This window comes from Arachis stenosperma, chromosome 7 (assembly GCF_014773155.1).
Source record: "Arachis stenosperma cultivar V10309 chromosome 7, arast.V10309.gnm1.PFL2, whole genome shotgun sequence".
Lineage (NCBI taxonomy): Eukaryota > Viridiplantae > Streptophyta > Magnoliopsida > Fabales > Fabaceae > Arachis > Arachis stenosperma.
Genome location: NC_080383.1, coordinates 54,890,703 through 54,917,572, shown reverse-complemented (window position 1 = coordinate 54,917,572; position 26,870 = coordinate 54,890,703). Strand labels below are relative to the sequence as shown.

General features: G+C 31.7%; 1 protein-coding gene across 1 annotated transcript; it reads right to left on the bottom strand.

Moving 5' to 3' along the window:
• Positions 1 to 7,257: 7,257 nt before the first annotated feature.
• Positions 7,258 to 11,002, bottom strand: LOC130940687 (uncharacterized). The gene is made up of 5 exons (XM_057868901.1): positions 10,159 to 11,002; positions 9,345 to 9,402; positions 9,139 to 9,222; positions 8,446 to 8,581; positions 7,258 to 7,788 (listed from the first exon to the last, which is right to left on the bottom strand). The coding sequence occupies exons 1-5, from the start codon at positions 10,790 to 10,792 to the stop codon at positions 7,504 to 7,506; spliced, it is 1,197 nt and encodes a 398-aa protein (XP_057724884.1). The 5' UTR covers positions 10,793 to 11,002; the 3' UTR covers positions 7,258 to 7,503.
• Positions 11,003 to 26,870: the final 15,868 nt, after the last annotated feature.

Genomic DNA, 26,870 nt, shown 5'->3' with positions numbered 1-26,870 from the left:
GAAGGAAACACAAAACCATGCATTTTATACGGATAAGTGTGAAGGAAGTTTGATGAAATTCTCTAAATTATGCACAAAATGTACCATGAAATAGTGGTGCATCAAAAGAACCAAGAAAATTTGAAACTTTAACAAGAACAACAACAAAAGACTCAAACAAAAGACAAAGATTGATAAAGAAAATATTTTCGAAAAAAAAAATTGAAAAGAAAACAAAAGACTCAAACAAAAGTACCTAATCTAAGCAATAAGATAATCCGGTAGTTTGTCAAACTCGAACAATCCCCGGCAACGGCGCCAAAAACTTGGTGCACAAAATTGACTCCGCAATATTCACACAGATAGACCGGCAAGTGCACCGGGTCGTCTAAGTAATACCTCAGGTGAGTGAGGGTCAATCCCACGAGGATTGTTGGTTTAAACAAGCAATGGTTATCTTGTAGATCTTAGTCAGGTGGATAGAAAAGATTATTGTTGTTCTTAAAAATGCATAAAATAGAATAAATAAATAAAGCATTACTAGATAGATGTGAAATCAATCGTATAAGAACGGTTGAGGCTTCGGAGATGCTTCTTCCTTCTAGATCAACTTTTCTCACCATCTACTCTAACTTCTGATTGATTCATTCCATGGCAGGCTATAAATGATTAACACCGGGTCAGCGGTCATTAATCTCCTCTGCTTCAGATCAAACGCCGGGTCAGCGTTCATCCAATCTGAACGGGGGTGAAGCTCTAGCAGTCCATTCCCCTGATGATCCTACTTAAAATGCCACAGACAAGGTCGGATCTTCCGGATCAGAGAACATTGCTCCTTGGTTCTAGCCTATACCACAAAGGCCTAAATTGCCCCATACCTTGGCTGCACTGATGTCTCCAAGTACCCAACAAAGATACATCTTAGAATGGAATCAAGCATAGCTTGAAATAGAATAGTGATATTATTAATTCATGAGAATCAGTAGAGCTTCTATCATTAACCTTAGGAGGTTAGTGACTCATGGCTTACAAAAAATTAATGAAAAACGTGTAGAGTATCCAAGAGCTCCTAACAAGGGTGAACTATTGTTTATATATACTAATATAATAACTAAAGATTATAGAAATATGATAAACTAGACATAGGGGTGTGAAAATCTACTTCTGTGGCCAACTTGGTGAGTGTTTTGGTTGAGCAAAAGGTGTGCCATGAGCTAGTACTCCCTTTTGGGTGTTGAACGTTGGCTTGGAACTCCCTTTTGGGCGTTAGACGCCAACTACACCCTTTTGGGCGTCCAATGCCAGGAATAGGGTTGGTAGCTGGTATTGAATGCCAATTTTGGACCTTCATTTCCCGAGAAAAGTAAGAACTATTATATATTTCTAAAAAGCCCTGGATGTTAGATTTCCATAGCCATTGAGAGCGAGCCATTTAGACTTCTGTAGCTCCCGAAATTATCCTTCGAGTGCACATAGGTCAGATTTTGACAGCATCGGTAGACCTTTCTCTGTCTCTAAATCATACTTTTTCCAAAACTCCTCAATTTCAGCCAGAATTTACCTGAAATCACATGAAGACACACAAACTCAAAGTAGAATCAAAAAATGTTAATTTAGCACTAAAACCTATGAAAATATAATAAAACTTAAATAAAACACAATAAAAACTATATGAAAATGATGCCAAAAGGTGTATAAAATATCCACTCATCAATGTGCACACACTCTATTTCTCAGCACATGTATTTTTGTGATTCAAACATCGTTTCGAACTTCTAAACTTCTATTTTCATTCTTTTAACCCTAGATCATAGTAGTAAGCTTAGTAATAAGACAAAACTATGAAATTAAGGTTACTTGGGGTGAAGCAAGTTGAAGAATTGATGAATTATATATGGAAATGTAAATACTTAGAGTTCATGTGATGCTATGACTTTAATGGTATGATTATGTACTGATTACAAATGATTATAATTGCTTATTGGCTTATGCACTCAATTATCTGATATACGAGTTTTCTTGGGTAAAGTACCGTGACTTGCCACCATGCGTTCCAGGTTGAGACTCGATACTCTATTGACCCTATGACGTAAGGGTGACCGGACACTTATGAATTTCCGGGAAGGTTGACCCCATTGAGCAATTTTATATATATGACAAAAAGCTGTGCATAGACTCTTGGAGATGCGCGTCGGGGGACAATCCAGGGTTTAGCAGTCGAACTTGTCGGGTTGGCTTGATAACCGACAAATGAGCCTCATCAACCATAGTACAGGCATACATCATGTGCATATTGTTTGCTTTTCTTGTTGTGCATTAATTGAGAATGCCTAATTGATTATATTATGCTAACTGTTATATTTGCTATTTGTACTACTTGTTTCCTACCTGTGCATGCCTTTGTCTGCTTGTTTGTCTATGCAAATTCACTAGAGATGGAGAAGCGGAGGAAAAGTGGAAAGATTTAGTGTTAAGGTTAAGTTTTAAGCTAGGCTTAGATATCCTTAGAAGACCACCCGTTTAAGGTTTCTGTTTTAGTACTTTAAGCTTTAATATCTGAGAATCGGCATTTTAGGATTGCCTCTAGCATTCCTAGGACCTTATATCTTATATGCGTGTCACCTTTACTATGCTGAGAACCTCCGATTCTCATCCCATACTATATTATTGTTTTTCAGATGCACGTCGAGAGGCATCTCGGTAGACGTCTAGAACTTTTGCAGCGAAGTGGTTTCATTTTGGGGCTTACTTTTGATATTTTGATATATATGTATGTATGTATGTATGTATGTATGTATGTATGTATATATGTATAGACTCTCCTCATGTATTTATATTTACTTTACTTTTATACCTCTTAGAGGTTTATGGTGGACTAGGGTTTTATCTATGTATTTTAAGACCTCGAGCTATGTATATATGTATGTAAATTTTCTTCGACTAGCCTTAGCTTTGCATGCTGAGTTAGGAGCTTTTTATTATGTACCCTTGACCCTCTATTCCTATTTTTGTTTAGTTATGCTTATGAACCTTAGTTCTCTTCGCACACAAGTAATCTTGTTTCCTGAGCGTTGCGATTTTTATTTTGTGATTTTGCTTTATCCGTTTTTCAAGGCTCCTCATATACTGTATCATTTCCAACATTATTATGTATATATTTTATTTTAAAGGTTGTAATACCACACCACCTCTGTTTTACGGCTTAAGCGTAAAGCTCTATGTGGTTGGGTGTTACATTACTCATGTTCTCTTTGCAAAATTTCATAAATGTCGTTTCGCTTATAGCCCTTTAGGACTAGGAGTATTCAAATCCAAACCGATTCAAATTAAACCACTCATCCAATTCAGTCCAAATTGAAGACTAATTAGAATGACACTAGTTTAGATTTGATCGATTCTATTTTTATCAAATCGTATGAATTAGATCAGATTTTGGATATAATTTTCAAAGCGGATTCAATCAAACTCAAACGCATAATGTTATATAATATTATTATTGTATTATTATATTTAAAATTTTACTTATAATACATTTAATTTTTTATATATTTTTATTTTATTCATGTATGATTATTAAGTGAATATTTTATGAATTCAAAAATAAGATTCATTTATTTATTTATTTATTTATTTATTTTAACTAATCTATAATTTTATTTCTATTATTATGTTATTATTAGTTTTTCAAGATATTAATGAGACCTGTTAGGATTAAGTATTTTTTTCGTTCCTAAAGTTTGGGGTAAATATCAAAATCGTCTGTGAGATATTTTTGTGTTTAAAATTGTCTTTAACGTTAAATTTTGTATTAAAATAATTATTGTCATAATTTCAGACAAAAATATCCTTCATCATCACCTCTCTCCCTCACCATCCTCACTCCAACTATCTACACCACCACCACCATCCTCCACGTGCACCCACTATCATATCTCTCATCTCACTGTTGTCACTACACACCTACATTACCATAAGATTAATTTCTTAAATTTACACCCAACACACAAACACACACACAAAAAATACACGAAGGAATTAAGAGAAATAGAGAGAAGAGAAGGAAAATCAGAGAAAGAATGGTTAGAAAGGGAAGAGAAAATGGGGGGGTGACAGTGGGGAGGGGTGGTATTACTGCTGTCTGTCGCCGTCACATTTGAAGGAGTTAGCGTGAGTTCGGATAAGAGAGAAGTAGAGATAGAGAAAGAAAGAGTGAGAAATAGAGGATGTGGAAAAAGAAGAAGAATAGAAGAGGAGGGAGAAGTGACAGTGCGGGAAGCCATTGCTGTCGTCATTGTCGCAGTTGTGGCTGAGGAGAAGAACAATTGAACAAATCGCAGAAAGAGAGGGAGAAGAGCATAGCCCCTCACCACTAGGAGCTTGACGATGGTGATGGAGCTCGATGCCGACAGGAGCAGCTCCCACCTCAGTTACAACGCGATGGCGCCGACTGCAGTCTTCCCCACTGTCTCCTCCCTCCTCTTCCTTTCCTTTCCTTTCTTCTCGCTCTCTGTTTCTCTCTTATCTCATTTTATCTCTCATCTCCTCATCCTATCTCTCTCTCACAGTAACGATGTGATGATGGCAGCCACACTCTTGCTCGTTATACCTCCCTTTTCTTCTTTTCCTTTTCTTTCTTCTTCCTCCTCTCTATTTCTCTCTTTTGTTGCCTATTTCTTTTATTTTTGTTTCAAGTGGGAGGGTAGTGGGTGGGTGGTAGTAGTGATAATAGAAAAATGGTATTTGTGTCATCTAAAAAATTATGTTTGATAGGATGATGTGATACTAAATTTAACATTGAGGATCATTTTGAATAAAAAAAAAGTTAGGGACAATTTTGATTTTCACCCAAATCTTAAGAACGAGAAAAATACTTAACACAGGCTTGTTATATCAATATTCGTTATTTAAAATTTGATGTTAAATCCTGTTTTATATATAGATAGGGTCTTAATCAAATTCATCCCAGAAAGATCACCCATTATTCAAACTAGTCATATTAGTCCTTGAAAGATAAAACGTAAGTCAAATTGGTTCTTCCGTTAGTTAGATAATGACGTGTTACGTTAAGTGCCATGTGGCATGATGACGTAGTAGGTTAATGCCACGTGTCACGAGATGATTGGTTGACGTGTTACTTGACATGTAAAAAAGTTATTTATAATCAAAATATTCCTTAAAAATCCAGAAGTAAGTCATTTTCATCCCTAAAATTTTAAAAATTAATCAAATTAGTCTTTATATAATTTTTTTATTTTTCATTCATAATATTAAATTTAAAATATTTTTTGATAGTACTACTTTTAATATTATTTTTTAGACGTTAATAAACAAAATTCTCTTTACATAAAATAATTAAATTATTATCAAGTTATTTTGTCATTTCTATTTTAAAATTTTATATTTTCAAATTGTAATTTTTTATAGTTAAATTTTTTTTATTTAAACGAGTTCATCAAATTATTATTGATTATATATTTAAAAATTTAATATTTTAAATCTCACTAAATAATATAGTAGTTATTTTAAAATTTAAATCTTTTAAATTTTTAAAATTATAATTTTTAGTATTATTTAATTTATATGGTAGAATTCAATAATTAAAAAACTATTTGTGGGATCACTTGTTGAATCTTAATATTTTAATATAATTTTTTTAAAATAACTACTATATGCAGACACCTAGATTTGAGACCATCTTATTTTATTTTTAATGAAATAAAATCTATCTTTGAAAAAAAATAATAGTTATTTCTGTGTAGTAATCTTGACAGTAGTTATAACTCATTTTTCTTAAGGATTGAGCTCTCTTTCGCCTAAAATGAAAAAAATATACGTTGGCTCTCAAAAACAGCAATAGACACCTACAAAAGTACTCTGACATTCAAGTAAAAAAAAAAGCGTAAAATAAATATAATGTATTTTCAGAATGAATCACATACTTTTTCTATAATTAGGATTTTATCTTTTATAAAGTGTTGTTGCTTGAACATGGTATGTTACAGTTACTCGTTTGAGCTTCTCTTTCGGTATAATTATGCTTTTTAGTTTTTTTCTTATTATGTTTTTTAGTTTTTTTCTTATCTTTTGCTAACAAGATAATAAACACTTTTATTTCCAAAATAATCGATTTATAGAGTAAGTATAACCGTATTATATCTAACAAATCACTAATATTTTTAATTATCGTTTTTCTATTTTACATTTTTTAATTATTGTTAAAATAATTAAATATAATAAATATAGAATTATAAATATTATATATATATAAAATTACTTATATTCGGTTAAATATAACAAATTTAAATTATTTTCTCTCTAATATTACCACGGGGTGAATTGGTGGTGATAGATGGCAAATGATTTATTCAAAATCTTATAGTTTTAGTGATTGAACTACCAATTAGAAGAGGATGATAGCAAGAAACTAATAATAATTAAAAAAGAAAATATTGTTTCTTTCACACAAAAAAGTTGGGCACATGGTGGTTGGGAGAGATACTTATCTTGTTAACATTCTTGAAAAAGGTATGCGTATTAGCATTCAAACTAGTACAGGAGCACATGACAAATGACAAATGAATTGAAGGCAACTCAAAATCATCCACACCAAATAAATAAAAAGAAAAAATATCTTCGGTATTTAAATTTTATATAATAGAACATACGAGTGTCTTGCAGAAAATGCCTATCATCTCAGAGAATTGATTTTTCAAAAAATAGTCCGGACGATATTTTTCTCTCATGTTTTTGCAAATTATCTGTAATACCTATTTTTAAGTATTATACATAAAAATATGCCAAATCTTTTAGCCTATCCCCAAAAACAAAAGTTAGAAGAGAATAAATACATGATAGAGTTGAAGTAACATAGACGGTACATAAACAAATCTAAGAGAAGGAATAAGGAAGAAGGGTAATGTGTGGTCCCTACACAAGACACACACACACTCTCTAGTCTCTACAAAACAGGCTGTTAAAGGAACCAAATAATGCAAAGTCTCTGATGGGTCACATGGATTAAAAAGCAAACTGACACCACACATGCCCTTGCCACTTCCCAACTGCACATGCACATGGTCATTGTTCCCTAAGCCTAAAGCCTCCCATCGCTTAAAATTTAAATAACACCATCCTAACCCTTGCGTTCCTTCTCTTTGTTCTATTAAATCCATTTATCAAATAAGATTAATACAGTTAACAAAGACTCGTAATATATTTGAAAGTTAGTAAATTAATCAGTATTGAACTAACTTAAATTTATAATAAAAAAAAGCATTGCAAAAAAAAAAAAGTACACCCAAACTATTAAAAACTTCTTGTCACAATCACAAACACTCACAAATCAGAAAACCTTTTTTTTTTTCTTCAATCCTAATCCTAATATTATACACAAACAATTAATAACTCAGAATACAAACTATAGTTAGCACAATTACATATGCTCCAATTCAGCATGTACTTTCTCATCTTCTTGGTCAATAAATCAATCTCTTATTTTGTTGTAGCAAATTGAGGCATTCTATTCTATGGAGTACCACAGTAAGGCCTTGCTGCTGCAAGCAAGGTGCATTGCAAGTGCCTATGGCATGTGATTAAGTGGTCATTAGTTAGACCAGATGCCTGCATGAATGAGTGAACCACTGTTGGACCAACGAACCTGAACCCTCTCCTAACCATGTCTTTGCTTATGCTCTCTGATTTTGAGGTCTTTACTGGGATCTTGTGTCCAAATTTGTATTGGGTGCTGATTGGTTTGTTATTCACAAACCCCCATATGTATTTCTCAAATGATCCAAAGTCTTTTTTGACCTGTGAAGAATAATAATTTGCGAAAGCAAAATATATTAGCAAATCCCTTAATTAAGTGGATCATGTTTAATTTTTAATTATAACTGCTTTTTAAAAAAAACATCTGTATCTTAAATTTTAAAAAATATTGAAATTTTTTCATTTACTTAACAAAAAATTTATTCATATCATATTAAGAAGTCATATAAAATTATTTTTCAAACATAAATTAGGTACTAATCATTTGTAATTCTGAAAAAAAGTAACTACAAGTCTACAACTGTGTTGGCATATCATGTGACATTGATATTGATATTGATATAGTTTAAAGTTCAGAAGAGATGGATGAGCTCAAGTGGGGCCCAAGAATTAAGACTTAACTTACACTCCAGCCTATTGGAACTAGTTGCTGGTCTGCAACTTTATAGTTAATGGTTGAATTAAAAGAGAAAATAATAGGAAAATGCAGCTAAAAGCAAATCATCACTAATTAATACTCGAAGATTTATTTCTTAATAGAATATTCACTTAAATAAATTAAACCAGCTCAAACAAATATTTATGGAGCGCACATGATATGAAAAGAAGAGAGAGACCAAATAAGAAAACATTGATGATGGCACATTTTCCTAAGGTTTGATGCTTTGCTTATTAGTGGTTATTATTAGTTACTAGTACCTCTAAAATTCGGTTAGCATTATCAACAACTCCTCGAACTTTGCTGATATCAATGCCATATTCCGAACTTATAGACATCATTTGCTTATCAGTCAAGTTTGCCACGATTTCTGCATCAAATTCTGAAAATGCAGCCCTGCACATACAACTTCAAATCATTAGTTTCCTTCATTCACGGACAAAACCATTTATGCATAACGGTGGTTCAAGATTTTAATATGTATATTAAAGGTTTTTTAATATTGGATTATTTTAATATTTTTATTGTGACGTAATATTATAAGTTGACATAGAGATTATTAAAATAAACACAGAATTGAAAAAAAATAACCAGTACAATATTGAAACTCTAATATAATAGATACTGGAGTAAATAATCAAAAATACATATAAAAGAATTTAAAATGTGCAAAAATATACACACACAAAATTATAAATATTAAAGTACATCTCATAGATTGTTTAATAAACAAAAGTACCATAAAATTTGATATTTATAAATTTTTTATATATTTTTATCCATTATAAATAAATTTTAAGTATCCTTAGATATTTATTATTTTTGCCTATCCCAAACTTTTTCAGGTGAATATTATGGTTATGGGATAAAAATTTTAGCATTAGAAATGGGCTGAGTTATTTATCAATGAAAAAACAAGTATATTATTTAATATAAATTGCTTTAAGGCAAACCTGAAATCTTGACGTTTCTTCAAGGTTGAGGTCCAATCAGATCCAACTTGAGCACCGCTTAAAACTAGAAGTTCAAACAGCATCCTGATGAATTATTGCAACAATGGAAAGGAGTTATTGTCAGTCACAATCATTTGTGTTTGGTGTGATTTGTGTGTGTTTTTATTGATCTAAAAAGAAAAGGAGAGAACGTGTAGAAGGCTTACTTGTCATCATGAACTGGAACTCCCCACTCTTCATCATGATAGGCAATATAGATTGGATCTATTCATCAAAAACAGAAATTTGTATCAGCACATTTTGTTCTATTCCTGATAAAAGCTAGTATTTCAGTCTGATAACCAACCAAGCACTTTACAACAACGAAAATAAGTGTAAATAAAATTTGAATAAGTATAGAAATTAATTTTTAATTAGTTAATATTAATTAAATTTTTATTATAAAATGATTTCCGAATTCTTATTTTTTAAAATATTTAGAATTTAAAATTAGAAATTAAGACTAAAATTTAAAATTTAAAATTTATGATAAATTAATAATTTCAAATATTTACTGCAAAAAAATTCACTTTTTAATTAAATTTATAAAATTTTACTCTGTTTTTATTTAGTTTGCTTTGGTTTCAAATATAAATCACTTATTTTACTGAATTTTATAAAATTAATTATATGAATTAAATAATATCACTATATTCTAATATTCAGTTATAAGTGTTTTTTTTTTTTTAAATATAATAAAAGTTGATATATCTTGATGAAAAAAGAAATTTTATGAACTAATATCTTTTTAGTCAATATGCACTTAATTTTATTGTTGCTCTTCTTTAAAAAAATTAATTAGTTTTTTTAACAAAGATAAGGAGGGACAACTTCTTTGACGAGTAAAGATAACCTATATCATTTGAGTTATAACTCATTAAAAAAAATTAGTTAAACCTTTTATTCTTTTGAATTGTTACAAAAATATTGGTCCTATAATATTGTAATTATAACATATAAATAAATAAATAAAATAACTACCTGAATTTGGTGTGATAAAGCTGCACCTCTTCTCCTCGTCAATAATTTTAGAAGGAAGAGTGGTTGAAGAGGGATCAGGAAGAGGAACAACAACTCTTTCAAACTTTGCAGACTTTGATCTTCCGTAATGAGCGATCCTCATCTTCCTCTGAGCCTGCTGAAGCGCCATCTGCTCCCTCCTAACCGCCGCAATGCTCCCCGGCGAGTCAGTTATCAACGACGAAGAGTAACTCAGCGACGCCTCAACAACACAAGATCCTTCCTTGAAGCTCTTCGACTTCTTCCTCTCCAAGCTCGGAGCCTTTGTAACCGAGCTTCTCGGGATCACAATCTTCTCGGAGCTCGAGTTGAGGCCGTTGTTGCCGTCACTGCCTCCGGACGATCTCTTCACCGCCGGTGGCCTTGGTGACTTTGATTTCGGAGAAACCGGCGGCGTCGTCAACGAGCCTACTTTTCCTGGAAGAAGCGGCGGAGACAACACTTTCTTGATGGAGTTCCGCCTCTCGACGAGGCTTGGAACGCGGTTGCATGTTGGTTGAAGAACCGGCCTGCCGTTGATTCTGGCCATGGTTGCGGCGGTGTTGATGTTGGTGGCTTCTATGCCTACGGTTACCTTGGCCTTGGAGCTGCACATTTTTAATTATTAGTTGTGTGTGTAAAGGGGGAATTTAGAAAGTGTTTGCAGTAATGGCACAAAGCAGCTGTATTGGGAGGGGAAGGAAAGGGAAGATTTGTGAAGATGAGAGGGGATTGAAGGAAAAGGGAAGGGAGGGGCGAGGGGTTTTATAATTGCGGAGAAGGTAGGGACAGGTAAAGGGGAAGGGAGGGGAAGTTGTAACATGGGGAGGTGGGGATCTGCCATACAACCTCTTGTGAGGGGCATTGCCTTTTCCAAACTAAACCACGAGGCCTCAATGTCGTACTTCCCCTCTTTCTTTTGCCAAGTGGCAATAACATGTTTGGAAATAAATTTTTATAACACTATTTATTGTTTAGGCAATTTACTTAAATAAAATGTTTTGCTTCTAATTACCTAATATTTACATAAACTGTGTGCAATTAGGAGAATTATGTAATACTATCATTAAATTTTTTTATTTAAATAAATTAATTTATTTTTATAAGTTTAATTTTAATATATTATTTTTACAAAATATTATATAATTATTTAATTATATTCTTTTTATCTTAGTTAATTATTCACGTAATTTATGTAAAAAATACTCTTATCATTTTATATTAACTATCTCTTTTTATTTTTATTTTTGTTGCAAATTAAGTACTGCTTTTTAATTTTAATAAGTCATTAATTAATTTTTATTTATTATGCCTTCTACTATTTAGTAAAAAGAAAAAGTAAAAAAATTAAAGAATTAATAGAGAGAAAAAATAATATTAAAAATGTTTGTTTTTTTCTAATTGCTTATATTTTCAGCCAAACTTAATGATTATTTTAATACTTGTGCACAATTAAAAAATACATTTAATTTGAAATAGAAAAAGAAGGTATTTTTGTGATATTATATAATTATTTTATACTGATATCAAAATTTCTTTTTATTTAGGCTGTGTGTCTCTTTTTATTTTCAAATGTATACTAAAAAGTTTATATTTTTGTGCTTATGTATTTAGCTTATATGTTTCTATAATCCTAATTAACCACAATCTTATTTAAGACTCATCGTTTTATTTTTATAGAATAGAATGTACTATAAAATCCAAATGAGTCATTTGTTAAAAATTCTAAAAGCTAATGACTTTTTTAATTTTTTGCTGACTAAAGCTAACGATTTGATATATATGTTTACTGAGAAATATTAGTATAATAAAAGGATTCATTTAACACAAAGAATCAAAGGAAGCTTGTCAGTCACCAAAAAAAAAAAAAGGAAGCTTGTTAGAGGATTCGTTGGCTTGGGATATGGGGCTGTGCTGGCATAGTTAACCTACGAAGATTGAGTTTAGCTTGCCAAATCAGAGTGAGAAATTAATTAACCAATAATGCTATGTATTTAAGTGATTTTACTGACTAAGTCTAACTAAATTATTATAACCTCTTCTGTATTTATGCGTCATTTATATATTATCAAGTATAGATACTTTGTTGAAGCGTCTTATCCATGTGTCGAATATATTTTGGACACGATATTTATCGACATTCGTCCGACACGCATGTCTGCTGTGTCCAACCGTGTCTTAATAAAAAGTATAAAAATTCTTTTTCAAATACACTTGAACACACTTAAATATCATCACGTGTCAGTATGTCCAGTATTATTCTTAACATATATTTTTAAAATAAATTTAGATATAATATATATTATTATTCATTAAAATAAAAAATATTTTAAATACTTGATATAATTAAAATAAAACATTAAAAATAATTAAAAAATTAATTTACATTTTCATATCAATAAAATATCAAAATATCATTACGATTTATCTAAAAAATACTTTATGTTTTATATGTATGCGTATCCCCGTATCTTATAAGATTTTAAAATTTGCGTGTCGGCGTGTCCCGTATCTTGTCGTATCCGGTGTCCATGTGTTAGTGTCCGTGTATTATAGTTTATACGTAATTGACTTTTAAATGTAAATAACTTCCCACTTTTAACATAAACGACAAATTTCTTCTTCTTTTTCTTTTTCTTCTTTTTCGTTATCTTTGTCGTTATCGTTATCATCGTTATTGTTATTGTTATTGTTGAATTTTTGCCATGGTAATGATGTTGTCTAATCCAAAATTAATTTTGTATGTGTTTTTGTTCACTATTGAGTTTTTTTTGTGTACTTAATTTCGAACTGAGTTTATGAGTCGCAATCATTGTGTAATTTCGGTTCATTTCTGAGTTAATTATGTCACAGTTGTTATGTAATTTTGGTTTATTTCTGAGTTAATTGTATCGCAATCCACTATGTAATTTCGGTTCATTTCTGAGTGAATTAAGGTGTATTTGGACTCGTTGTCCTGCACAATTCAAAACTCTTTCTCCTCTTCCTCATCATATTCTGCTGCTTCTTCTTCTTCTTTTTTAACTTTTTCTTCTTCATCTTCTCCTTCCTTTTCATTTTTTATAGTTCTTATTTCACTCTTTTAAGAGGAATAAAACAAAAAAAGAGAAGAAAATATCAAACAAAAAAGAAGAAGAAACATATTGATGACGTTGTCTGAGACAAAATTAATTTTGGATGTCTTTTTGTTCATAATTCAGTCTTGTTTGTGTGCTTGTTTTCGAACTAAGTTTATGTGTTGCAATCATTACGTAATTTCGGTTCATTTCTAAGTTAATTGTGTCATAAATGTTATGTAATTTTGGTTCATTTCTGAGTTAATTGTGTCGCAATCCATTATGTAATTTTGATTCATTTCTGAATGAATTAAGATGCATTTGGACTCGTTGTCCTGCACAATTCAAAATCCTTTCTCCTCATCTTCTACTGCTTCTTCTTCTTCTTTTACATCTTTTTCTACATCTTCACCTTCTTAATTCATTTTTTCAAAATTCTTTTTGATTTACTCTCTTGAGAGAAATAAAACCAAGAAAAAGAGAAAAAAATATCAAACAAAAAAGAAGAAGAATCATATTAATAATATTGTTTGATCCAAAATTGATTTTGGATATGTTTTTGTTCATAATTCAGTCTTGTTTGTGTGCTTGTTTTCGAACCGAGTTTATGTGTCGCAATCATTATGATAAATTTCAGTTCATTTCTCAATTAATTGTGTCACAATTGTTATGTAATTTTGGTTCATTTATGAGTTAATTATGTTACAATCTATTATGTAATTTCGGTTCATTTTTTAGTTAATTGTGTCATAATCATTATATAATTTCGGTTCATTTCTGAATGAATAAAGGTGCATTTGGACTCGTTGTTCTAAATAATTCAAAACTCTTTCTCTTCACCGTCTACTACAATAATAACAATAATAGCGGCAACAAAAAAATACGATGAAAAGAAAACACGCGAAGAAAAAGAATGAGAAGAAGAAGAGTGAGAAGGAAAAGGAGAAGGAGGAGGAGGAAAAGAAACGCTAAGAAGAAGAAGATGACGATGACAATGATAAGCTCCGCACATGAACGTAAATGATTTGGTTGGAAGAATGATGTGATACGTGCAATCACGCTCTTTTTAATGAGTAGTTTTTATTAATGTTAAATCTGCTTAATTAAACTTGAATAACAATATTATTTGGATACATATATAGCAAATATGTTAATTAACAGATAAAAAGTATGCCCTGTATTTAGTGTTTTAGTTTTACACCAAACAGTATAATTTTCTATTTTTACATAATAATGATCGATTACGAGTTCATTTAATTTTTACTTTATTTTTTTAATTAATGTTTACATATAAGTAAAATAAATATTTCATTTATTAATATATGTAATTTTAGGATAATTTATGCATTTAAATACAAAATCAAATATCGAGTATAATGAGTACATAAAAAATATATATGAATTATTCAAACACTGCACCTATATACAGTATGTTAAAAAAAAGTTAAATTACACAGTTAGTTTTTACACTTTTAGTGATATTGCGAATTGGTCCCTACATTTTAAAAATTTATAATTGGTCTTTAAAAGAATTAAAATTTGTAATTTAGTTACCGCCGTTCAAAAAATGTTTGATTTAATATAATATTCTCAGCATATTTGCTGTTTTAAACATGTGAGCTACACATGCTTAACAATAGGGACCAATTTATAGTTTTAGTGAAAGTATAGATACTAACTGAGTAATTTAACAATTTGAAAATGACAAAAAACTCTCTAAATTATCTGAACCCACCCGACCCCTCTCTAGCTCTTTCACTCCCACTTTCTCACTTTTCAAAACGACACCCCAATCTTAGCGCTCTCTGTCTCTCACCTCGGTTCACCGTCGCTGCACTAGATCCATCGCATTTGTGCTCACGAGTCGGGTCTCGTCTCCTTCCTCCTCCATCTCAACTCTCTCATCCGACGACTTTTTCTTCTCTTCCAATCTCAATACTGAATACCGGTAAGTGGAAGAGAACAATTCCAGTCTCAAACATACTCAAATCGAATAATTCAATGTCTAAGAAGAAAATAGCAACAAATCAACGTAAAAATAGCAACTCAATTTATCAATGGATCCGACGCGACGACGGAGGCGAGAGGCACGGTGATGGTGAGTCGAGGTGAGAGATAGAGAGCGTTGGGGTTGTGGTGTCATTTTAAAAAATGAGAGAGTGAGAGTGAGAGAGTTGGGGAGAGGTGGGGTGGGTTCAGATAGCCTAAAATTTTTTTTATCATTTTCAAATGGTTAAATTACATGGTTAGTCTCCATACTTTTACTAAAATTGTAAATTGGTCCCTATTGTTAAACATGTGCAGCTCACATGTTTAAAATAGAGAATATATTGAGAATATTCTGTTAAATTAAACACCTTTTGAACGTAAAAAAAAATTTTAATTATCTTTAAAAACTTAATTACAAATTTTTAAAATATAAAAACTAATTTATAATTTTATTAAAAATATAGGGATCAATTGTGTAATTTAACCATAATTTTTTTTTTGATATCAGATGCATTCGAGATGTACTACGCTAGCGAAATGTATATATCTCGATGGCACAACATTGGAGATATGTGTTTAAAGATCTTGAGAGCACAAAATCTGAGATATGAAAAATTTATTTTGAATTTTGTATATCCAGAATAGTTACGTCTAAAATTTATTTGCATTAATCATATATTAATCGGTCTAATTACAATGATATGAACACCTAGCTGCGTTTAAGAAATTTTGATTGCAACAATGTTTCACTAAAAAGATATTTTATATAAATTTTATATTTTTGATGATATTTCATTTATATGTGTGCTAAAATTTAGTTATTCTTATAAAATATATGTTGAGTTATAAAATATATATTTAAAATTAATTAAATAACACATATATTTATATATAAATTTAAAATAAATAATTTAGTAATTGATTTTATATAATTAATCTTGTTAAAGAAAGTAGATTTAATAGGTTTTAAAATTTAGAGGGAAAAGGTAAAAACAAAAAGCAAACCCTCCTAATTGTGTTTTTTCATGCATATAACTTTGACAAATACAGTCGATTTGTGCCTTCTTCACCAAAAGGCTTTTTTTTATTTATTATTTCTCCATTGTGACCTTGTCTGTGTTGGAGTGAGAGTGATAGATAAGAAAGGTTAAATTTGTAAGAAATAAACCAATCATTGGGTCCATTGATTTTGATATGTATGGAATCTCATTCTCTTTTCGTTCTGCCTTTTGTATGTGTGTATATGATAGATGAGAGGAGTGTAAAGCAAATAAAACGGTTTGGGATAGTATAAAAAAAAGCGCACATGAGACCCTTTGTAATCACTACCGTCTACAGCATAGTTGGCACTAACAAAAAAGAGACAGTCTTGGAATTCAGTTGAAGTATAGTAAAAATAAAAGCATCTGCCCCATCAAATGTCAAAAATATTTTTTCCACAAAATTTTTTAGTAACCTTTTATAATATTATATTAAAATAGTAACGTTTAAAAATAAATATAATAATCTTATAAAATTTTACAATTTACTATCTAATAATTAAAAAAAGATGAATTCTATAATATAGAAAAAAAAATTCTTTTACATATGTATGTTTGTGTTATCAAAAGAGTAGTGTGATAAATGTTTAGAAAGAGAATAATTGAAGAGACAAAATTTGACATGTTGCAAATAAAATGTAGTGTATTTTGTTTTATGTAACATGAAAATGATGTATTGATTTTTTTTTTGTGACTAAATGATGTATTAATTAAATAGGCTAATTATATTTATATTAATTAATTATTAAAGATAATATTAGACTTTGTATGATTTTTTTTGTTTTTAGATTTTTTGAATGTACGCTCTCTCTCTAAAAATATTAATTTTATATACAAAAATTTATTAATATTTATTTATTTTAATATATATTTTTTTCTTTTTGATGACTTAGATATATTCAGTTTCACAAAAATAATTAATTGAATTTTTTTCATTAATTTTTATCTAAGTTAATAATTTTTCTTCCAACTCATGTTACTTGAAAAAGAGAATTCAATTAATTATTTTTATTTATATAATAAATATCATCTAAAAAATTAATTTTTACATACAAAAATTTATAAATATTTATTTTAAATTTAATTAATGAATGTATAATATATATTAAAAAAAGTATCATCTTTCTTCAACACACTTATATGCCTTCAAAGAGAAACTAATCATATAATTTTGTTAAATCTGTTCAGATATACTTTTTTCGTTTAATAAAATAATAAATATTAAATATTCACTCAATAACATAGTTTATTCATTATAAAAAATTAATAATTTAATTATAAATAATAAGTTGCATCTAAAATATTCCAATAATAACTTGAAATGTTTAATTTTTTTAGACAATTTTTTTTGAAATATTAATTATTAAAAGATTTTTCTTTTTTTTAGATTTGAAATTTTCTTTTAATTATTTTTATAAACAACTGTAAATAGATATTTTAATGCAAACAAAATAACAAGATATCGTCTATATAATACCAAAAGATAACTATATTTTCTTATATTTTTCTTGGTGTCTACCATATTTTTCTATATGTCTGGTGTTATATAAATTTTGGGTGTATATATTTTTAGTGAGTTTAATTTTGATGTATTGACTGTGTAAAATGTGTTTTACACAGTCGTGTAATTACATTTGGTCTTTTGGATGACAATTCACACCGTCTATAAAAAGTAATTATTTTTGTTAATGTAGTGTTACGTCATTAGATGTAAATATAAAATTATTTTATACTAACACTACATTAAAATTAAATTTATTTTTAATTTCTCTTTATAACAAAAAGTAAAATTTCTTATTACAATTTTTATTTTTAAAAAAATCAATTCTTTCAAAATATATATTCTCTCTTTCTGCACCATAAAAATGGCAATATTACAAATGCTATTTTGCTATCAATATTTTTTAAATAATTAAATATAAATTTTTTATTAATTAAAAAAATTTAAATATAAAAATAATTATAACAAATTATTTTTATAAAGATGTCAAGAATATGTGGTGTTTGAATAATATTTTTTTATAAATATCTATATGTACCCAGAATAATATTGACAGATATATTGATATAATATTTAAATTAAATATATATAAATATTACCGTTAATTTAAATGTATGTAAATACGTAAAGTTATATGTTTTTTGTTGGTTAAAATATGTAAATACATTTTTATATTTGTGAAACTGAATATATCTAAGTCATCGAAAAAAAGAATATATTAAAATAAATAAATATTAATAAATTTTTGTGTGTAAAGTTAATATTTTTGGAAAGAGAACGTACATTTAAAAAGTCCAAAAATAAAAAAATCATACAAGATCCAATATTATCTTTAATAATTAATTAACATAAATATAATTAGTCTATTTAATTAATACATTATTTACATGTTACATAAGACAAAATACACTATATTTTACTTGCAACATATCAAATCTAGTCTTTTCAATTACTCTTTTTTTAAACACTTGTCACACTATCCTTTTAACAACACAAACATATACATATAAAAATTTTTTTTTTTCTACATCATATAATTCATCTTAAAAAAAACATATTACCAAAAATAAAATAACATAAGAGGGACTTAGAGAATGAGGCCGTTGAGTCATAAGACTTGTATGTGGGGTTTCGGTGACACAACTCGGAGATTCCAACCACTCCCCCTCCCCCAAAAACAAAACAAACTTAAACCCACGTTATTTTCAAGTCTTTGATAAGCACTAATGTAATGTGTTTCTTTTTTCTCTGCTAATAAGGTTATTTTAGAAGATGATTTGTAAATATTTTTATCACATAAATATTTTATCAATATCAAAAATTAATTATCAAATTAATTATATATGTTTGTATATATTTATATATTATTTTATACTTTTTTTTAATAATCTCAGATACTAAAATAATTAAATTTATCATATAACAATAGTCAAAAAATTGTTCTATCGCAGTAGTATAATATAACTTTTCTATGAACACTACATATATGCATATTCTTATATAATTGTTGATTGGTAGTTGATATTTTGTGTTTATATAATATGAATAAAAATATACCATGACTAAGGAAACTGATTACTGTTGATATTTGTGTATTGTATTTAACAGAGGTCCTGATATTCAGTAACTTGCTGGCTCACTATATCATGAGACTAATGGAAGAAGATGCCATGGAGATTTGAACAGTTAAAGAGATTTTATTAGGTCTTAATTCGTTGGGTTTAAACTTTAAATACACATATACACTTGAGTTATATATATATAGCTTGATGATAACAATGTGGGCCGTCTTTTACTTTATCCTATCTATACAACCTAATAAAATTATGATAATAAATTATATATATGCATGCTCTCAATTTAGGCTTTTAAAAAAAAAATCATATTTACGTTTTTAATTAAAATTTAAATTTTTTTATCATTTTAGATATTACTTTTTTTATTTCACAATCAAGTACTATAACACAGTTAAAAGATGTACAATTGAGGAAGAGCACTATAATGCATTTGTTGTCAGCGTTATAATAGCGAAATAGATCTCAAACCATAGCACCGTATAATCACTGCATGTAGGGTCTTTTTAGATTTTTTTTACTATATGCTATTTGTCCACCTTTCATCTCATTCACCTTTCTAATCAGGTGCTCTGCTGTTTTTCTTCCCACATATATATTCAAACTACCTAAGACGAGATTTTATCATCTTTTCTATAATAGGCGATACTCTAACTTTCTCTCTTATATTTTTGTTCTTTATTTTGTCAATACATGTATAGCCGCTCTTCGATACGTGCTTCAAATGTTCGTGATATGAAGAGTTCTAGTGTTATTTAAAAGATATTAGTTTACATTTTTAAAATATTTTAATTTAATTTGATGTATTTTGATTTTGTTTATTTAATTATTAGATTGGTCCTTATGTTTTTGGTTTTAGAGTTTTCTATATTTTTGAAGAGGAGGAGAATGATATGAAAAAGAAGATAAACAAAATGACATGAATTGAAATTGAATAAGAAAGATACATTAAAATTGAAATAAAAATAAAAAAATAGGTTGAAATTGAATACAAAAAGAATCACTCTACTTTCTATCCAATTTCTTGATGCAACAAGAAAGGGACTCCTCAACATAACTTGTCAACGTCATAGTTTGGGAATTGAATCGAAGGGACTCCTCAACCTCTACCAAATTTCTCGATACAATAAAAGAGGGACTCCTTAACCTCAATTGTCTAAATCATGGTTTCATTACGAAACCAAAAATAAAGGAGTTTTCAAACATCTAAATCATTCTATATTACGATTATACTAGTTTATGAGGTATTTAATTATAACTTCTTATTAGGTTAAAATATAAAATTCTAAGCCCACAAACATAAGGCACAATCTAATAATTAAATAAATAAAATCAAAATACATCAAATTAAATTAAAACATTCTAAAAATGTAAACTAATATCTTCTAAATAACACTTGAACTCTTCATATCATGAACATTTGAAGCACACATCATTCTCCTCCTCTTCAAAGAAGATTCATCCTCAAATCTTATAGGAGAAAAAATAGTATATAAAAAGGACAATAATTAGAAAGAATATATTTTTTCTTTATCTTTTTCATATTTTACTTTTTTTTCACTCTTTTTTGCCCTATATGCTTTTTTTATTTTTTAAAATAATAAAATTAAGGGATAAGTATTATTTTGGTCCCTAACGTTTAAGGTTAGAATCGAAATCATCCTCAATGTAATTTTTGATTTATAATCATCCTTAACGTTTTTTTTTATTAAAATCGTTCTTTTTAATAATTTTTTTATTTTATTACTAAATTACCCTCTAATAAAAAAATTATAAAATTAAAAAAAAAAAGAAAAGGACCCAAGGGGGGAGGGGAGGGGAGAAAGGAAAAGGGAAAGGATGCTGGGGAAAGGGAGACGGGGAAGGGGGGAAAGGGAAGGGGGAGCCTCGGCATTCCAGTGCCGTCGTCGTGAATTCCAGTGCCGTCATTGCCACCTTTGAGTCCTTCGCCACCGAGCACGAGCCAGCGAGAGAGGAGATTCGAGAAAGAGATTGAGACCGCTGGTGGAGGGGAGGAGGCTACTGCCATAGCCGCCGCCACCATCGCGACACCTGCATCGTCGCCAATCTGCCCGCGAGCCGTCGCCACAACCGCAAACAGAGGAAGACGTCGTCGCCGTTTATGCATGCTTCTGCCGCCGTAGAGTGCGTCACTGAGAAGGGGAGCTGGTGGACAAAATTGTGATCCATGTTCTAATTATTTTGAGATGAAGGCTTCTAAGGGGCACCAGCTGAATTCACAACTCCGTTCAACTAACCAGCAAGTGTACTGGGTCGTCCAAGTAATAAAACCTTACGTGAGTAAGGGTCGATCCCACAGAGATTGTTGGTATGAAGCAAGCTATGGTCACCTTGTAAATCTCAGTTAGGCAGATTAAAATTGTTTATGGGTTCGAAAATAGAAATAATAAAATAGAAATAGATGATATAATAAAAGGGATAGAATACTTATGTAGATTCATTGGTAGGAATTTCAGTTAAGTATATGAAGATGCTGTATGGCTCAAGGACGCCTGCCCTCCTACTGCTTCAACTCAATCCTTCTTACTCCTTTCCATGGCAAGCTGTGTATAGGGGTTCACCATCAGCGGTGGCTACTTTCAATCCTCTCGGGAAAATGGTCCTCTGCGGCTGTCACTCGCATGGCTAATCGTCTGGAGGCATCACCCATGGTTGATGGCTACATCCCATCCTCGCAGTGAAAACTAATGCTCACGCACTCTGTCACAGTACGGCTAATCACTGGTTGGTTCCTGCGCCTACTGGAATAGAATCCCTTGATTCTTTTGCGTTTGTCACTAACGCCCAGCACTTGCAAGTTTGAAGCACGTCACAGTCATTCATTACCGGAATCCTACTCGGAATACCACAGACAAGGTTAGACTTTCTGGATTCCCAGGATCCTACTCGGAATACCACAGACAAGGTGAGACTTTCCGGATCCTCATAAATGCCGCCATCTATCTAGCTTATACCACGAAGATTCTGTTGGGGAATCTAAGAGATACACATTCAAGCTCTGTTGCATGTAGAACGGAAGTGGTTGTCAATCACGCGCGTTCATAAGTGAGAATGATAATGAGGGTTATCTAACTCATCACATTCGTCATGTTCTTGGGTACGAATGAATATCTTGGAATAAGAATAAGAGAGATTTGAATAAAAGAAAATAGAACTTCATTAATACTTGAGGTACAGCAGAGCTCCACACCCTTAATCTATGGTGTGCAGAAACTCCACCGTTGAAAATACATAAGTAAAAGAGGTTCAGGCATGGCCGAATGGCCAGCCCCCATGATCTGAGAACTATGCGTCCCAAGATGTCAAATACATTAGTTAAATGTTCTATTTATAATAAACTAGCTCCTAGGGTTTACATGAGTAAGTAATTGATGCATAAATCCACTTTCGGGGCCCACTTGGTATATGTTTAGGCTGAGCTTGATCAATCCACGAGCTGAGGCTTCTCTTGGAGTTGAACTCCGAGTTATGACGTGTTTTGGGCGTTCAACTCCGGATCATGACGTTTTTCTGGCGTTTAACTCCAGACAGCAGCATGTACTTGGCGTTCAACGCCAAGTTACGTCGTCATTCTTCGAATAAAGTATGGACTATTATATATTGCTGGAAAGCCCTGGATGTCTACTTTCCAACGCCGTTGAGAGCGCGCCAATTGGAGTTCTGTAGCTCCAGAAAATCCATTTCGAGTGCAGGGAGGTCAGATTCCAACAGCATCAGCAGTCCTTTTGTCAGCCTTCTTCAGAGTTTTGCTCAATTCCCTCAATTTCAGCCAGAAATTACCTGAAATCACAGAAAAACACACAAACTCATAGTAAAGTCCAGAATTGTGAATTTAACATAAAAACCAAGGAAAACATCCCTAAAAGTAGCTTGAACTTACTAAAAACTACCTAAAAACAATGCCAAAAAGCGTATAAATTATCCGCTCATCACAACACCAAACTTAAATTGTTGCTTGTCCCCAAGCAACTGAAAATCAAATAGAATAAAAAGAAGAGAATATACTATAAATTCAGAAATATCAATGAATATTAATTATAATTAAATGAGCGGGACTTGTAGCTTTTTGCTTCTGAACAGTTTTGGCATCTCACTTTTTCCTTTGTAGTTTAGAGGGATTGGCGTCTCTGGGGAACTTAGAATTTGGGATAGTGTTATTGACTTTCTTAGTTAAGCATGTTGATTCTTGAACACAGCTACTTTTTGAGTCTTGGCCGTGGCCCTAAGCACTTTGTTTTCCAGTATTACCACCGGATACATAAATGCCACAGACACATAACTGGGTGAACCTTTTCAGATTGTGACTTAGCTTTGCTAAAGTCCCCAGTTAGTGGTGTCCAGAGCTCTTAAGCACACTCTTTTGCCTTGGATCACGACTTTAACCACTTAGTCTCAAGCTTTTCACTTGGACCTTCATGACACAAGCACATGGTTAGGGACAGCTTGATTTAGCCGCTTAGGCCTGGATTTAATTTCCTTGGGCCCTCCTATCCATTGATGCTCAAAGCCTTGGATTCTTTTTACCCTTGCCTTTTGGTTTTAAGGGCTATTGGCTTTTTCTACTGTTCCTTCTTTTTCTATATGCTCTTTTTAGCCATTTTTTTTCACTGCTTTTTCTTGCTTCAAGAATCAATTTCATAATTTTTCAGATCATCAATAACATTTCTCTTTGTTCATCATTCTTTCAAGAACCAACAATTTTAACACTCATAAACAACAATATCAAAAGACATATGCACTGTTCAATCATTCATTCAGAAAACAAAAAGTATTGTCACCACATCAATATAATTAAACTAAATTCAAGAGCTATTTTCGAAATTTATGTACTTCTTGTTCTTTTGAATTAAAATATTTTTCATTTAAGAGAGGTGAAGGATTAATGGATTTTATTCATAGCTTTAAGGCATGGTTACATACTAATGATCATGAAATAAAGACACAAAACATAGATAAACATAATACTAAAAACCGAAAACAGAAAGAAATAAAGAATAAGGAATGAATCCACCTGAGTGAGGGTGGCGTCTTCTTGAAAGTGCAATGGTGCTCTTTGAGCTCCTCTATGTCTCTTCCTTGCTTCTGTTGAATGATTCATAGTAATTTTGGTGTTTCTACCCTTAGTTGCTTCTAATGTTTGTGTGGAAGACAACTTATCCCCTGAGGTATCTCAGGGATCTCTTGATTTGCAGCCACATGTTCTACCACTGAGCTATGACGGCTTATATTTTTGTCTTTCCATCTCCCATGACTCAGAGGTGGAAGCTTTTTGTCTTCCCTTTGAGGTTTCTCTGGCTTTAGGTGCCATTAATGGTAATGGTAAAGCAAAAAAAAGCTATGCTTTTACCACACCAAACTTAAAATATTGCTCGCCCTCAAGCAAGAAAAGAAAGAAGAGAAGAAGAAGAAGAAGAAAATGGAGGAGAGTGAGGGGAGATGGGTTCGGCTATATGGGTGGGATTGGGTGGTAAGGAGAAGTTGAATTGTAAAGGTAGGTGGGGTGTATGGGGAAGAGTGGATGGTGAATGAAAAACAGAAGGGATGACCATCAATGGAGAGAGAGAGGGCGAGGTAGGTGGGGATCCTGTGAGGTTCACAGATCCTGAGGTGTCAAGGAATTCCATCCCTGCACCATATAGGCATGTAAAATGCCTTCATGTATCATTCTGGCGTTTAAACGCCCATTGGTGCATGTTCTGGGCGTTCAACGCCCATGTAATGCATGTTTCTGGCGTTGAACGCCAGTTTCATGCTTGTTCCTGGCGTTCAGCGCCAGTTTGTCCTCTCTGTGCACCATCCTGGCGTTTAACGCCAGGTTGTTGCTTGTTTTGGGCGTTCAGCGCCAGAATGGTGCTCTGTTCTGGCGTTGAACGCCGGCCAGATGCACCTTACTGGCGTTGAACGCCAGTCTGCGCTGCCTCCAGGGTAAAAATTTTTTTCTTCTGTTTTTGACTCTGTTTTTAATTTTTTTGATTTTTTTCGTGACTCCTCATGATCATGTACCTAATAAAACACAAAAATAACAAGGAAACAAAATAAAATAAAATTAGATAAATAAAATTGGGTTGCCTCCCAACAAGCGCTTTTTTTTTTTTAATGTCAATAGCTTGACAGTGGCTCTCATGGAGCCACATGGTGATCAGGTCAATTTAGTGTGTAGTCCCAACACCAAACTTAGAGTTTGGATATGGGGTTTGAACACCAAACTTAGAGTTTGGTTGTGGCCTCACAACACCAAACTTAGAGTTTGACTGTGTGGGCTCTTCTTGACTTTGAACTGAGAGAAGCTCTTCATGCTTACTCTCTTTTGTCACAGAGGGATGGCCATGTGCCTGAAACACAAGGTAGTCCCCATTCAATTGAAGGACTAACTCACCTCTGTTGACATCTATCACAGCTCCTGCTGTGGCTAGGAAAGGTCTTCCTAGGATGATGCATTCATCATCTTCCTTCCTAGTGTCTAGGATTATGAAATCAGTAGGGATGTAAAGGCCTTCAACTTTTACTAGCACGTCCTCTACTATTCCATAAGCTTGTCTCATGGACTTGTCTGCCAATTGTAATGAGAACAAAGCAGGTTGTACCTCAATGATCCCTAGCTTCTCCATTACAGAGAGTGGCATAAGATTTATCCCTGACCCAAGATCACATAGAGCTTTTTCAAAGCTCATGGTGCCAATGGTGCAAGGTACTAAGAACTTGCCAGGATCTTGTTTCTTTTGAGGTAGAGTTCTCTGAATCCAAGTATCTAGTTCACTAATGAGCAAGGGAGGTTCACTTTCCCAAGTCTTATTACCAAACAGCTTGGCATTCAGTTTCATGATAGCTCCTAAGTATTGAGCAACTTGCTCACCAGTCACATCTTCATTCTCTTCAGAGGATGAATATTCTTCAGAGCTCATGAATGGCAGAAGGAGATTTAAAGGAATCTCTATGGTCTCTAGATGAGCCTCAGATTCCTCTGGATCCTTAATAGGAAACTCCTTCTTGCTTGAGGGACGTCCCAGGAGGTCTTCCTCACTAGGATTTTCGTCCTCCTCCTCCTTTGTGCATTCGGCCATATTGACTATGTCAATGGCCTTGCACTCTCCTTTTGGATTTTCTTCTGTATTACTTGGGAGAATACTGGGAGGAGTTTCAATAACTTTCTTACTCAGCTGGCCCACTTGTGCCTCCAGATTTCTGATGGAAGATCTGGTTTCATTCATGAAACTGAAAGTGGCCTTTGACAGATCAGAGATTATATTGGCTAAATTAGAATTGTTTTGTTCAGAATTCTCTGTCTGTTGCTGAGAAGATGATGGATATGGCTTACTATTATTCAGCCTGTTGCGTCCACCATTGTTAAAACCTTGTTGAGGTTTTTGTTGATCCTTCCATGAGAAATTTGGATGATTTCTCCATGATGAGTTATAGGTGTTTCCATAAGGTTCACCCATGTAATTAACCTCTGCCATGGCAGGGTTCTCAGGATCATAAGCTTCTTCAGAAGCTGCCTCTCTAGTACTGTTGG